Raw genomic sequence first — 13660 nt, 5'->3', positions numbered from 1 at the left:
AGACTAAAATAGGAAACAGTTGTTCAAGTGGATAAGAACAAAAATTTTAAAGGTCATAATCTGTTGCAGTTTCGGACCGCCGTGGCTCAGGTAAACCCCGACCAAAGAGTGAAGGTTTTGAGCTGTATAATAATTCTGCTCAAAATGGGTCACCTGAGAGCCCTCAACTGCCTTGGACAGAGTATAATGAACCAAAGAAGCTGTCAGGGGATGACAGACTGATGAAGAATCGAGCTGATCACCGCTCCAGTCCCAATGTAGCAAGTAAGCTAAACTTCACTTCTGTTCTTTAAGAATAATTTTTTCATGCAAATTATTAGTAGTCTTTGAAATCTAAAAACAGGAAGATGACTTGATTAAAATGTAGACTACATTTGAAATACTGACAGTAATAACTGGAACAAAATTTGAGGAAAGTCATTCATTAAAGAGCAATTACAACTAATGTAATTAATGCTTTATTATTGCTACATTATGAAGTTTAATTGGTTTGTTTTATTACATATGACAAATTTCTGTTACTGATGTTTAACAATGCTTACTTCAACTCTCTAATAGATCAGCCACCAAGCCCTGGAGGGAAGAATGCTTATGCTGCTGGAACGACCACCAAGATAACTTCAGTCTCTACTGGAAATCTTTGTACAGAGGTCAGAAGTGGCAAGAAAAGGATTGGCTGTTAACATCACTTAAATTTCAATAGCAGTAGTGTGCTTGGGTTAAGCTGAGGTTTTTATTGAAGGTTTTTAATAGAATGCCACTGTTCAATTATTTGTATTTATTCTTCTTCACTGTTGCTTTATTTGCTGCTGTTCAGTCAGCAACAGAAATTGTCACAAAACTGTGGTTATTGCGTTGCTATTTGAATTTTTGATTATTATAAGTAAATTTATGCTATAAGCATTGTGCATTTAGTTCCAGAGCATTCAAACCCTAAATCATAATTACTAGTTTATATTTAATTGTTCTTAGAAAATCTTAGAATCATATTTATTTGGTTGAAGCTGGGATTAAGAACAATGCCTAAAAATATACTTGTTAAAAAAGAAATTAGAAGTTCAAATAAAATAAAATCTGCAGAAATCTGTATGATAAGTTTTAACCTATTCTATCTTTTACAGGAGCAGACACTGCCACCAAGACCTGAAGCTTATCCTATACCAACACAAACCTATACCAGAGAATATTTCACATTCCCAGCTTCAAAATCCCAGGATCGAATGGGTCCCGCTCAGAATCAGTGGCCAAGTTATGAAGACAAACCACAGATCCAGGCAGAGAGTAATCACTCAATTAGTGCTGCAATTCAGGTTAGAAATAATCTGTCACTAATTTAAAAACCTTCCCTTCTGTTTGCTGATTGCTGAAGACAAAGAAATACAAAATATTAGGTTTTCTCTTTCAAAACATTCAATATTTTTTATAAAAAGCAAACTAAGGTGCCAGTTCCACAAGAAGTTTTAAACAGACAGACCCCAGTGCCTGTGTGTAGTTTTGTTGATGTGTTTTTGTTTTTTTTTTTTTTAAGTGGAGCAGAGAAATATCTGTAGTTCAAAACCAATCCAAGATCTATAGTGAAATGTATTTACTTCAGTCACTTGTAAACTGTGCCTCTGGTTATAAAAACAGTGCATCAGTTGTACTATTATGGAAACCATTTACCACAGAGTCTTACATTCTCACAATATTTAATGTATACTCAAATACTCCTAGGAGATGGAGATAACTATAATTCTCTATTGTGTTGATGGAGAAACTGAGGCACAGATAGACTTACCCAATGCCTCGGAGGAAATCTGCGGTGGACCATGGAATTGAACCAGCGTTTCCTATCTCCCACACTAGTAGTGCCCACCCACCATCTTCCTCTGTAAAAACACCATACAGAGTCCTTCAGCATTCATAATAAGCACAGAAAAGATTTAGAATTGGGTGCTAAAATCGAATGTAGTTTTGGAAGAGCTTTTCTTTCTTGATTCTTGAGGTTGCAATCCTACAAAAAAAGTAGGAAATTGATGTTGGAAACCTTAGTTGTGAGAGTAATCCTCACTCGTGCCAATATTGCCACTGAAGTCAATGCAATAATGACTTAAGAAAGGATTATAGGTAAAACCTTAGTATGATTGTGCTGATATGCAGTTGGTGCCTATAATACACTTCCAGTTTTCACAGCTGTTAAGAATTTAGAACGCAAACCCAGTGTTCATTTAATTCCATGAGGGTTTAAGATGGAAATTAACACATATTATGGCTAATTGCTATAAAAATATTTTAGCTAAACATCAACACCTAAATACCCCACATTTAGAAAGCTGATGATAGGTATTGACCTTGAGTTGCAGCTTGAAGCCCTGATTCTGCCAGGAAAAAAGCATTTTACTAAAGCAAATGGCTGGGAGTTTGTTTTTCACAAGTACTTGAAAAGTATATGTTAGGTTTTCACAACACATATCAATCGGTGCTTTTAAATTTCATTGTTAAAATAAATCAGTTTTTAAAATCTCACAGCATCGATTACTTTGTAATGAAATCCACAAGCATTGTTTTTATAGGGTTTTATTTTTGTTTTAAAAAGCATCATTTTTCTGTTTAAGAATAATGTCATTATTGTAAAATCATTTTAGTGAATGATCTCGTCTGCTTATTTTTTTGTTGTCAAATTAACTAGTTATTCACTTTTCAGGAGCAGTTTCATTTAAATTATATTTGAAGCCGTGGTCATGAAAGTTGCAGTAACTAATGGCTGACTTAAAATGCCTGTTTTATCATCTAAATGCATAAGTTATTAGCAAACTATTTGGCTAGGTGCATCTTCCCAGTGCTTCTGACACAAGTCACTGTGTGTTCAGAGCTACAGAACTAATAGAGCATAAAAAATACACCCTTTCATCCCAAACAAAGCATTCTTTCTAGTTCATAGTTAAGGTCATTGGTTGGGCAGCATGGAGAATTTTGCATTGTTAGTCTCCTCCAGTGTCACTTATGGAACGTCTGTATGTTCTTTGTCCATATTGAAAATGTTCTAATCTTCAAAAATATGAATATTTGCTTCAAGAAAAAATAAAATATTTAAATAGATTTCATCAGCCTAATCATGTTTGAATATTTTTCATATCCAATTGAATTCCCACTTTCTATGCAGTAATAGTAGTTAGTGCGTGACAGCTTTTAAAATTCTATAAGTGTTCAAACTAATACGTGCTTAATATTCCTGTGAGGTAGTTGAGTAAGGTGGGGCATCTAAGCACCCACATCCTCTACCCCGAATGATTCTCACAGTGGCAAGAGGAGGGGGGTGCCCTCAATGCCCCCAATTGGGGGGTGGATGATTTCCACCCCTTCCCTGAGCATTCTTTGTTTGTGTGTCTGTGTTCATGAAAGAAGCATGTTTGCCAGCCAGCAGTAGGCTGTACTTGAGTTACTGTTGGAGGCTGCCAGTATGTTTGTAAGTGGGTAAGAGCTGATAAGGATAGCCCTGAGAACTTGTGTGAGATGGGGGAGATTGTTGGCATGAGCTCTGCTTTCTTTTCATCATTCCCTCAGTGTAGCTTGACAGCTCTGCCTCAGAGCTTACAAAGTCTTCCTAGGCTTGCCTGGTTTAAAAGGCTCAGTGATTTTGTGGTGTTGCGGACATAAAATCATTGAGAAACTTGCTAGTTATGAAGGTTCTCTACTTTACCGAAAAGATGTAAATGTATTGATAAGAAGACTCTTTTTTGTCTTGTAGAAATGCATTTTTGTCATCCATTAGTTCTTTTTATTGGATATAAATTTTATTACATACAGGTTAACTAATATGCATACTTTATTTTATTTTTTCCAGCGTGCAGCTCATTCCCAGGAAGAACTTCGAGATGATAAAGTTTTCCAACCAGAGAGGAATCGTCTGGAGGTGGTTATAAGAAAGGATGTAGAGTACATTGATCGAAAGTCAGACAGTGATCCATGGATGAATTCGTCTGTGGATTCCAGCACATCCAGCCAAGAGCATCTGAACCACTCCTCCAAATCTATTTCCCCTGGTTCTTGTTTAACCAAAAGCGGACCTGGCCGTTGGAAAACTCCAGCTATCAACCAGCCAACACCAGTGGCAGTTTCCCAACCCATCCGAACAGACCTTCCTCCCCCTCCCCCTCCTCCACCAGTGCACTATGCAGCTGATTTTGATGGACTGCAAATGGATTTGCCTTTGCCTCTGCCTCCCCCTCCCCCTCCAAACCAGCTAGGAACACTAGCTGCTGCAGAACGTAAAAAAAGAGAGGAGCATCAGCGGTGGTATGAAAAGGAAAAAGCGCGTCTAGAGGAAGAGCGAGAGAGGAAGCGTCGTGAGCAGGAAAGGAAATTGGGCCAGATGCGTACTCAGCCACTAATTCCTGCTCAGTCTATGGTTTCTCCTGTTTCTGTGCAGCAGGTGAAACCAGAAAAGCCTTCAACACTGCAGAGGTCCCAGGACACTGTCATTCGAGAGCTACAGCCTCAACAGCAGCCCCGAACCATCGAACGAAGGGATCTGCAGTACATCACCATCAGCAAAGAAGAACTGTCCTCCAGTGATAGCTTGTCTCCTGATCCCTGGAAACGGGATGCTAAGGAGAAGCTAGAAAAGCAACAGCAGATGCACATTGTGGACATGCTGAGTAAAGAGATTCAGGAACTTCAAAACAAGCCTGATCGTACAGCAGAAGAGAACGACCGCCTGCGCAAACTTATGCTCGAGTGGCAGTTCCAGAAACGACTTCAAGAGTCAAAGCAAAAGGATGAGGATGATGACGAGGAAGAAGATGATGATGTGGATACCATGCTAATTATGCAACGGCTGGAGGCTGAAAAAAGAGCAAGGGTAAAAGGGGGTAATCCTTTCTAGGCACAAGTATAGCAAACATTTATTTAAACTTGTGTTCTTTAGTAGACTGGTTAAATGAAATTTGAAATTGTCACAGGATAAAGGAGGACTGGACTGTCTTAATGTCCCTGTCTTTCATTATATAGAAAATGCTAAAGAAAAATGTTGTAAACTACCTTGGTTTGGCCAGATAAGTGGTGTATTATAAAAGTACGAAGCAACTAACTGCAAAGATGAGAGCAAAATCTTTTTCCCTGGCTGTAAAACTTTCCTTTCAGAGAAATGACTATCCCTTCCCCCTAGATAGGGGAAGGGTTAGTTATTGACTGCAATTCCCTCAAAGTAACGTACACAAGTTGATGCCTGGTGTATGCTCTGGAAGTTTTATTTATGGAGGACAAAAATGAAGGTCTTTGGGGAGGGGACAAAAAAGGGCAGTGTTTCTTTAGTATCTTTATTTTATTCTAACTCTCCGATAGCTCTTAATTGGCTGCTTTAGTGGTGAAAGCCCTTGATATTTCCAGCTGTTAAAGTATGCTATCTGTTAAAGTTATTCTGCCCTTTCTGTCTTCACTGAGAAACTGTTTCCATATAGAAACAAATCTTTTTCTTATGAATCATAACCCCAGGAATACTGAATTTGCAAGTTGAGAGTTTTGCTTTGAAGGACTTATAAACTAGTTCCTTAGTTTGTTGAGCATCTTTACTGCTACTTGTCCTAAGAGTTGACCTTTGGCTTTGGCTCCATTGGCACTAATTCCTAAACTTAATCTTTGTGCCCTTGCCAGAGTCTGTTGTTTTCCTTTTACCCTGTGGCTAACTTTTACTGTTTTGAAGCAATAGGTACCCCACACTTGCAAACTGATGAAAGGAAAGGCTAAATATATCCTTGGCCGGTGTTGCTAACTTTGATTGTAACACATAAGCAGTTACCTATGGGCATAAAATTCCATATAAAACTGCTTTTGCACAAAAAAATCCGTGTTAACGTTTTTATTATCACTTGGCTTAAAAAACCACATCATTAATGGGTTGAGTAGCCAGCTGTATTGCATGACATTATATCATTCTTCTCCATAAGGGATGAATTTAAAATATTAGTCAGTGAGGTTTTCTAACATTTTAGAACATTTGTGGCTTTACACAATCCTAGCCTGAATTAAACCATGTAAAGTTTCCTACAGAGACTATAGCTGTTTGCTCTTTTTTAAAGATAATGTCTGCACTTCTGTTGTATGTCATTATCTATAATGCCAGAGATGCAAATAAAAATAGTATCTCTAGGATCACCATTAGCTTTGTTTTTTTGAGTGTCTGAATAGCTAATCTGAAATGTTATCACCATTAGGACACTGGGTTTTTCGCTGTTCAGACAGTTCAGCAATCTAATGTCCAAAATTCTTCAATTGATTTTTTTTATACCTTTCTAAAACAGCTGAAGTATCAAATAAAAGGGAAATGCTTTTGGCATAGTGCAAATCTAAACTTACCTTTATTTTCACTGTGCATCTTTCTTTTTTCCCTTCTTTTATTACCTGCAGCAGACTGCTGTGCCAGCAATCTCTGTTCTAGATTTGGTATGTTCTTGTTTCTTTCTCTTCAATACCTCTTCCCCGTCTTGATATTTTTGTTTTGTTTTCTTTATTAATAATGATCCAAAATGCATTAGGTGTTGTCTTTGCCATTTCTGGGGTGTTCTGAATCAAGGTGTGATACAGTAAGTTAACTGTAAGCATGCATTTTGAATGTTTCTAAGTCTCCTCTTACTCCTCTCCTCCTGCTTCTCTTCTTTAATTGTTGTGTTCTGCCCGTGGCTTTGAATGTTTGCAGCTGTGATATAATATGAAACTCTGTATTTGATATTTCTATGTGACTATATATTTATAACATCTTACTAAGCAGTTGGAAGGAACAAATTGTGGGGTGAGATTTTCTCAGTTTCACTTGTTTCATTTTAAGTCCTAAGCCAAAGAAAACTTGTCCTGCCATTCTTCAGAGATTTATATGAACTTGTTTTAGCAGCTTAAATACACAAGATTTTTAAATCCGGTGACACCGTAAATGTGCACGGCCTATTACTTTAAAAGGTCATGTTCCCTATCCTCCCTCGTGATGGCTTTGTGTACCAGTTTAGCTTCTCCATTAATTGGCAATAAACAATATGTTTTCTTAATTTCTGATATTTTTCTGTAATAGAATGAAACACTAGTTCAGGAGCAGTTGCCCTGAGTTAGTATATCCAGCTAATTTACAAACATAACCAGAAAACCTATCTCTTACTTTCTTTTCCTAAACTGCCATTTCATTTGGATCAATACCATTGCATTTACATTTAAAATTGAGGTGGAAAATCTCTTGGTTAAGTGACTGTTTTAGGGCAGTAATCTCTAAACCAGTACATAAATGCTATTGCCAGCATTGAGAATGAACAGATAATTGAAATGTTTCCTGTAGCTCTCTAGAAAAGAAACTCACCTTTTAAAATTAGTTACTGTATAATTGGGTATTATCTGAATGTAATTCATGTATCTGTACCAATGCTTGGGACTGCTCCTCTAGATACAAATTATTTGTACCACTCAAAAGATGAAAAAAGTGACTGTTAAAAATTTTGCCCAATTTTGGTATTGAAATGCAAACACTGCTTTATAAGACGAATTTATAAAATGTATGCTTCAGCTAATTTATAACATGTATTTAAACACTCACTACTGTAGCATCTCTGTGCCAGATTACTATTGTTATAACCAATCTCAAAGTCCTCTGGCAGCAACAAAACAGGTGAGCTTTCTCAGTTGTTTTCTGAATGACACAAGTACATTCAGAAAAGCCATGGCTATTCCAGCTTCTGGTGTTGCCATCTCTCAAGGTTTTATTGCATGTCTTGGAATATTCAGTGTTTTTCTTAAAGCTCCAGTTCCTGGAGTCATTGTGTTAAGAATCTCAGCTTTCATTTTTACAGTGTTCTGGAGAAAAGTTTGAAAATGTGAAGCCTAAAGGCAAAAAAGCAGAAGACAAATAAAAAGAGCCCCAAATCTATTATTTTAAAAGTTTCATCATTTTAAAGCCAATCTCATGAGGTTTTTTTGAATCTTGTCTGATTTTTTTTTTAAATGATTGGGGAGGGCAATATTGAACTTTAGTGATAATATCTCCTACATTTTTGTTGCGTCTCTGCCACATCATGTTATGTACCCAAGATTGTCTGCTTTCTATAGGAAAATGAAGTTGAAGGACATTCATTGTATATTTAGACCTGTAGAATGAACAGCATAACCTGTATGTTTAAAAAGGCCCTGAAGTGGTTAATGAAAACTTCAAAGCATAAAACGTCAGTTTTCGTGATGGTTTTTCCTTTTAAATTCTGTAGAGCCATTATTAATTCTAACTGACCCTCCCCTGTATTAAACCCCTATATAAAGATAAACTTAAAATATTTTAAAACTTTATTTTTAGAAGTTCCTAACAACCCCATCTTTATTTTGTACTATTTGAAGTCCAGTGCAAGCAAGCCATTCCCATGAATTAAGCTCAACAGCTCCTAATACTCTAGCACTGATTTCCTTTTTTACCCCCTTGGACTGTCATGTAAGGGAAATAGGCTATCTAGTTAAAGATTAGATATTTAGTTTATTGAAGCTGTGTATTAAGTTTTGGGCAGAGGCACATCATGCTGCCCTGAGAGAACTGGAGAGCATAATTGGTACTTGTGCAGTCTGGGTCATATGTAGGTCATACAGAAATGAGGTGTCATTTTGTAGTGATCACTTGATTCTCTCCCACTTCAGCCTTATTTCTCACTCTTGGCCTGTTTCCTAGGGTTTAGGTCTAGAATAGCCTCTGATCTGGCTGGCACATTCCTACCTGATGGAGCTGTCCTTCCAAAATTACTGTGGTCAACACATTGACATCAACTCCAAAATTGGCATATTGCATAGGGTTTTTTCTTCCTATTTTGGTGCTCTAGAAATGCAAATATTTCTCTTTAAGTGTTTGGGACAAAGTCAAAAAGTTCTCCTTTATTCTCTCATTAAGACTTATTTTTGCCAGTTTTTTTCTTTAAGTGGAAAAAAAAATATTTTTCTTGAGCACATTTTTTTCTGCATTTTTCATCTCTCCTGCCCTTCCATATCATTATTTGGTACCATAAGATTAATTCTTATGCTAAATTGGTGAATTGTTATAAAAGGGGGAAGGGAAGAAGAGATCTTTATTCCAACAGGCTTTTAATTGTGATAAGGTTTTTTTATTAACAGATCTATTCTTTTATAACAGATATTTTATAAAAACGTGTTTAGTTGCTTTCCCTACTGTACTGAGTGTATTTGAGCCTTCCCTCTATCTTTGTGCAGTGTCAAGAACTATAAAAGCCACTTACTTTCCTATAACTAGAGTTCAAAGGTAACATCCTCTGAAAAATATTCACCAGATACATGCCAATATGAATACTAAATCATTTTTATTTAAAAAAAAAAAATCAGATCACTTGGACAACCATGAGCTGGTCCTGAAAGATTGGCACACTCTGATGTTTGTAACTTTGACCATCTAATCAGAGGAATTCTCAGCTTTGAAATGCATGCTTGATAATCAGCTGACTTAGTTATGCATGTAAGGGTATATCAGACAACAGTGCTCTATAGAGGATGTGTAACCTACAATCAGACCTCACCAGATACATATAAGTAAATCCAGTGTTCAGGGCGTTAGCGAAGAAACTGGCAGTTAAGGAAAGATTAATCAGATAAATGAGAAACTGAATATTTTTAAAAGGTCTGTTTTTACAGAATTTTGCCTAGGTATTTCAATTTTAAGGTTAAATATTTGAACAAGAAATTGTATAGTTTTAAATGATTGCCATCAGATTTATTGGAACAATAGAATCGTTTAGATTCAGTGTAAAAAAATCCATTGCAGCGTTAGGAAGCCTTCACTCAATATTTGACACACTGGATATCAAAATGAAAGTTTTTAAAAAGTCTTTTGTCTTCAAATGCATATCCTCCCTTCTGTTGGTGTTAATGGGAGTTACATGCTCAAATAGATGGGAAATAGGGAGAGAATTTCGATCCCTTACATGAAGATTCCCTGCAGAAATATCATTGTCTCTAAAGTTCCACTTTTCCACTATTGCTGTATTCTGTCAGGGTATGTAGACGCTCGGGCTGCTGCACAAGGTCTAGGACCCTGAAAGGTGGGAGGGTCCTAGAGCTTTGGTTGGAGCTGGATCCCCAGCATCTACACTGCTCTTAAACAGCCCCTTAGCCCGAGCCCCATGAGCCCGTGTCAGCTGGCACAGGCCAGCCATGGGTGTCTAATTGCAGTGTCGACATACCATGTATGTGCATAAACTGCTTGACTATGAACAAGAGCAAACTGAATATATTTAGCAGAAAACCACATGTAAAGATTATGACAACTTTAGGAAACACAGACATAAAATCAATTTAATCAATCTTATTGTGAAAAGTTTAATGTAAAAATATAAGCTCATAGCAATAAGAAACATGACTCGATGGCAGATAATTTCTGTACTTTAGAGATGTATCTCTACCCCGATATAACGCGACCCGATATAACACGAATTCGGATATAACATGGTAAAGCAGTGCTGGGAGGGGGGAGGGGGGGCTGCGGTAAAGCAGTGCTCGGGGCTGCGCACTCCAGTGGATCAAAGCAAGTTCGATATAATGCGGTTTCACCTATAACATCGTAAGATTTTTTTTTGGATCCCGAGGACAGCGTTATATCGGGGTAGAGGTGTAGTTGTTATCCCAATGAGTACTCTCTCCATCATAGGTGGCAGTACCTGAACCGCTTCAGTGAACCATGCAAAAATATATTTGTAGTGGTGGTAATTTGTCTGATGAGTGCATTGTTATGATGTCTGATAGTCAATTGTATAGACATTTATCTGAGGTTTATATATTAGCAATGTTAGATTCAAGTAGCCAAGGCCTTGCTTCGTTGTCTGTTTTCCTAGTGCGCATCTGTTGTAGAAACACTGGGAGACTTTTTATTTGTCTTTTGAGGGTATTGGTAGACTTGCCACATGAGCCTCTTACTTTAAATGGATTGACCCCATGACTAAAAAGTCAAGATTTTTCAATGCTTAAATCCCAATCTAAAATAAACACACTGTTAGCTTTCAGAGTAGCAGCCGTGTTAGTCTGTATCTGCAAAAAAAAACAGGAGTACTTGTGGCACCTTAAAGACTAACAAATTTATTTTAGCATGAGCTTTCGTGAGCTGCAGCTCACTTCTTCGGATGCACACTGTTAGCTGTTGAAGCTGTGGAATGTTGGTTCCAAATGTCTAATTTCAGTTCACCTGTGCAACTCTTGTTGCTGAAGCGGTCTGGACTGTAAGTCAAACGGTACCTCTGTAGGGGTCCAGTACGCATATGTACAATCATACTAGCAAGGTAGTTTTTTAATAGAGTTCTGCTGATTCATTTTAGTTAACTATATGTAGAATTTCCCAGAATGCCAAAATGTAGGTGGAACTGCGGAGTCTGTGTCCCCAAAAGTCTCTCTCATTGTGTACAGCTGTTGTAACAATTCAGCAGCAAAAAGAAAGCAGTACATTCCCTCCATACATTTCTCATCCTTTATGTGCAACAATTATTAGAAGTTCTGTATGGTTTTTAGGGACTTTCAGGGAAAATATAATGTAATAAATCATAGTTGGACAGGGAAAACATTATTAGTCTGCTGTGGTGTAGTGCTTTGCATTAAACTGGTCAATATGTAAAATGAATGCTCCAGGTATGTGCCCTCTGACTTATCCAGGGGGAGGTGATTTCATAAACAATTAAAGACATGTCTTGGTTAGTTACAGGATGAAGAGCGCAGACGGCAGCAACAGTTAGAAGAGATGCGTAAACGAGAAGCAGAAGATAGGGCCAGGCAAGAAGAAGAGCGCCGGCGCCAGGAGGAGGAGCGGACCAAGAGAGAGACTGAAGAAAAGGTTATGGTCTTCTGAGTGCAGCAAGAATTCTTTGTAGGCTTCACCTACTTAGCCTGACCATTAACAATTTGGTTTTGCTGTGGGGGGGGAGGTGAATATATTAACATGATGGTAATATTCATGGGCTCAGACCCACTACCATCCAAAATAGAATAGACAGACCCTGAGTTAATGTCCAGATTCATATCATTCATGGCTTTTGTATTTATTGGTAACTCTCAAACAATAACATAACAGAAATCTCAGGCTTAGGCCTGGTCTACACTGGGGGCGGGAATCGATCTAAGTTACGTTCACATAGCTGAATTTGACGTACTTAGATCGACTTACCATGGTGTCTTCACTGCGGTGAGTCGACTGCTGCTGCTCCCCCATCGACTCCGCCTGCGTCTCTCGCTGAGCTGGAGTACAGGAGTTGATGGGAGAGCACTAGGGAATCGATTTATCACGTCTAGACTAGATGCAATAAATGGATCCCTGCTGGATCGATGGCTCCCCTCCCTGCCCCCCGATCTGGCCTGTAGTGAAGATATACCCTAAGTGTCCTCCCTGAGCTTGGTTGTCACTGCTAGAGTTCACCTTCAGAGCCTTCTCTACCTTGGCTTTCTAGTTTCTTCTGCCTGAAAGAGACATTCCCATGCTGCTTTTGTCTGGGTTGGAGCTGACTGACCTGCTAGCCTGCCCCAGCAGTAATCATCCTGGAACTTAATGCAGGGTTTTAGCACCTGAGACTATGGTGACTCAATAGAAGAGCTTTGTATTGCCTTTGGTTACTTTATTGTAATTCACTAAAATTCAGTGTTCTCTAAAGCAGAAACAAAAAATTGCAACGTTTGATTGATGTAGTAGGTTTTAGAAAGACCTATTTTTATAAGAAAAGAAAAATATATTGTATGGAATTCAGAGATGGAGAAGTGGAGAGAATGCTCCACTGTATTTTTGTTTGAATCTGGAAAAAAATTACTAGGAGTTGGTTCTTTTATGCAGGAAGCTATTAGACCTGAATGTGATCTAGCAGGAAATTGGATCTCTATACAGTTAGATACACTCCAAAACTCCAGATGTTTGAATCCCTTAAAAACTCATACATGATGTTTTAAAAATTTTATGATAAATGTCTTAAGATCTCAATCTTTTTATTTGACTCTCAATGTGGTAGATGTAGAACCATCCCACCCACTGTAAGCTGTTGCTTGAGCAGTGACAATCAGGTTTCTTCAGAATGAAAACTTGGATTTTAGTGAAACTGTAATTTCAGTATGGAGAAGGATGTTTTAATGATAGGAGGAGCTCCTGCTGGGAAGATCACGTAGGGAAAAAAGTTTAAAAGCTCTAAGACCTGTTTTTCAGTGGTCTAGGTGTAATGGGCTGACAATGAGCAAAAAAAAAATCTAGAACAGAATAGTTTTCCAAGGGAAGTCATAACCCCATCACTGGGATATCTCACACACAACTGGACTCAGCAAAGTAGTAGAGGTCATATCATAGGAAAGTTAGAGGTGGAGGGTGGATAAGATTGATCAGTAATAAATAGATATTCTCCATCTCTAACTTCGGTGATGTGGTAATTCTAATGATATTTGGGTCACCTACAGCTGAAAAGCTTTTATGACTGGCAAATCTGATCTATCCCAAAGACAGTTGCATATAAGTCCCAGACAGAGATTGTTACAAATTTAGTGGCACCTAAATACTCTAGAGCCTTCAAAATGGAAAATAGTATTTCATACATAACCAATAGAAGGGTAACTGGCTCTGACTTCTTTAGTTAAGATTCTCGGGCTGTTTAAGAAGGGTATTTATTTATTTACTTACACATCTTTTTTAAAATTTAAATCAAAGTATCTA

At 37.8% G+C, this 13660-nt stretch overlaps 1 protein-coding gene across 15 annotated transcripts in view; it reads left to right on the top strand.

Annotated features, from left to right (window-relative positions):
* AFDN (afadin, adherens junction formation factor) overlaps positions 1-13660 on the top strand; it is a 187852-nt gene that overhangs the window by 160161 nt on the left and 14031 nt on the right. For 11 of the 15 annotated variants that reach the window (XM_039528921.1, XM_039528919.1, XM_039528923.1 and 8 more), the window contains 5 exons: positions 70-264; positions 559-650; positions 1122-1310; positions 3824-4840; positions 11678-11812. In XM_039528921.1, coding sequence (XP_039384855.1) covers positions 70-264; positions 559-650; positions 1122-1310; positions 3824-4840; positions 11678-11812 — 1628 coding nt within the window. The remainder of the gene's footprint in view (positions 1-69; positions 265-558; positions 651-1121; positions 1311-3823; positions 4841-11677; positions 11813-13660) is intronic. The other 4 variants (XM_039528922.1, XM_039528910.1, XM_039528916.1 and 1 more) reach the window with 1 other exon arrangement.

Source organism: Mauremys reevesii, linkage group 3, assembly GCF_016161935.1.
Source record: "Mauremys reevesii isolate NIE-2019 linkage group 3, ASM1616193v1, whole genome shotgun sequence".
NCBI lineage: Eukaryota > Metazoa > Chordata > Testudines > Geoemydidae > Mauremys > Mauremys reevesii.
This window is presented reverse-complemented; position numbering and strand designations above follow the sequence as displayed.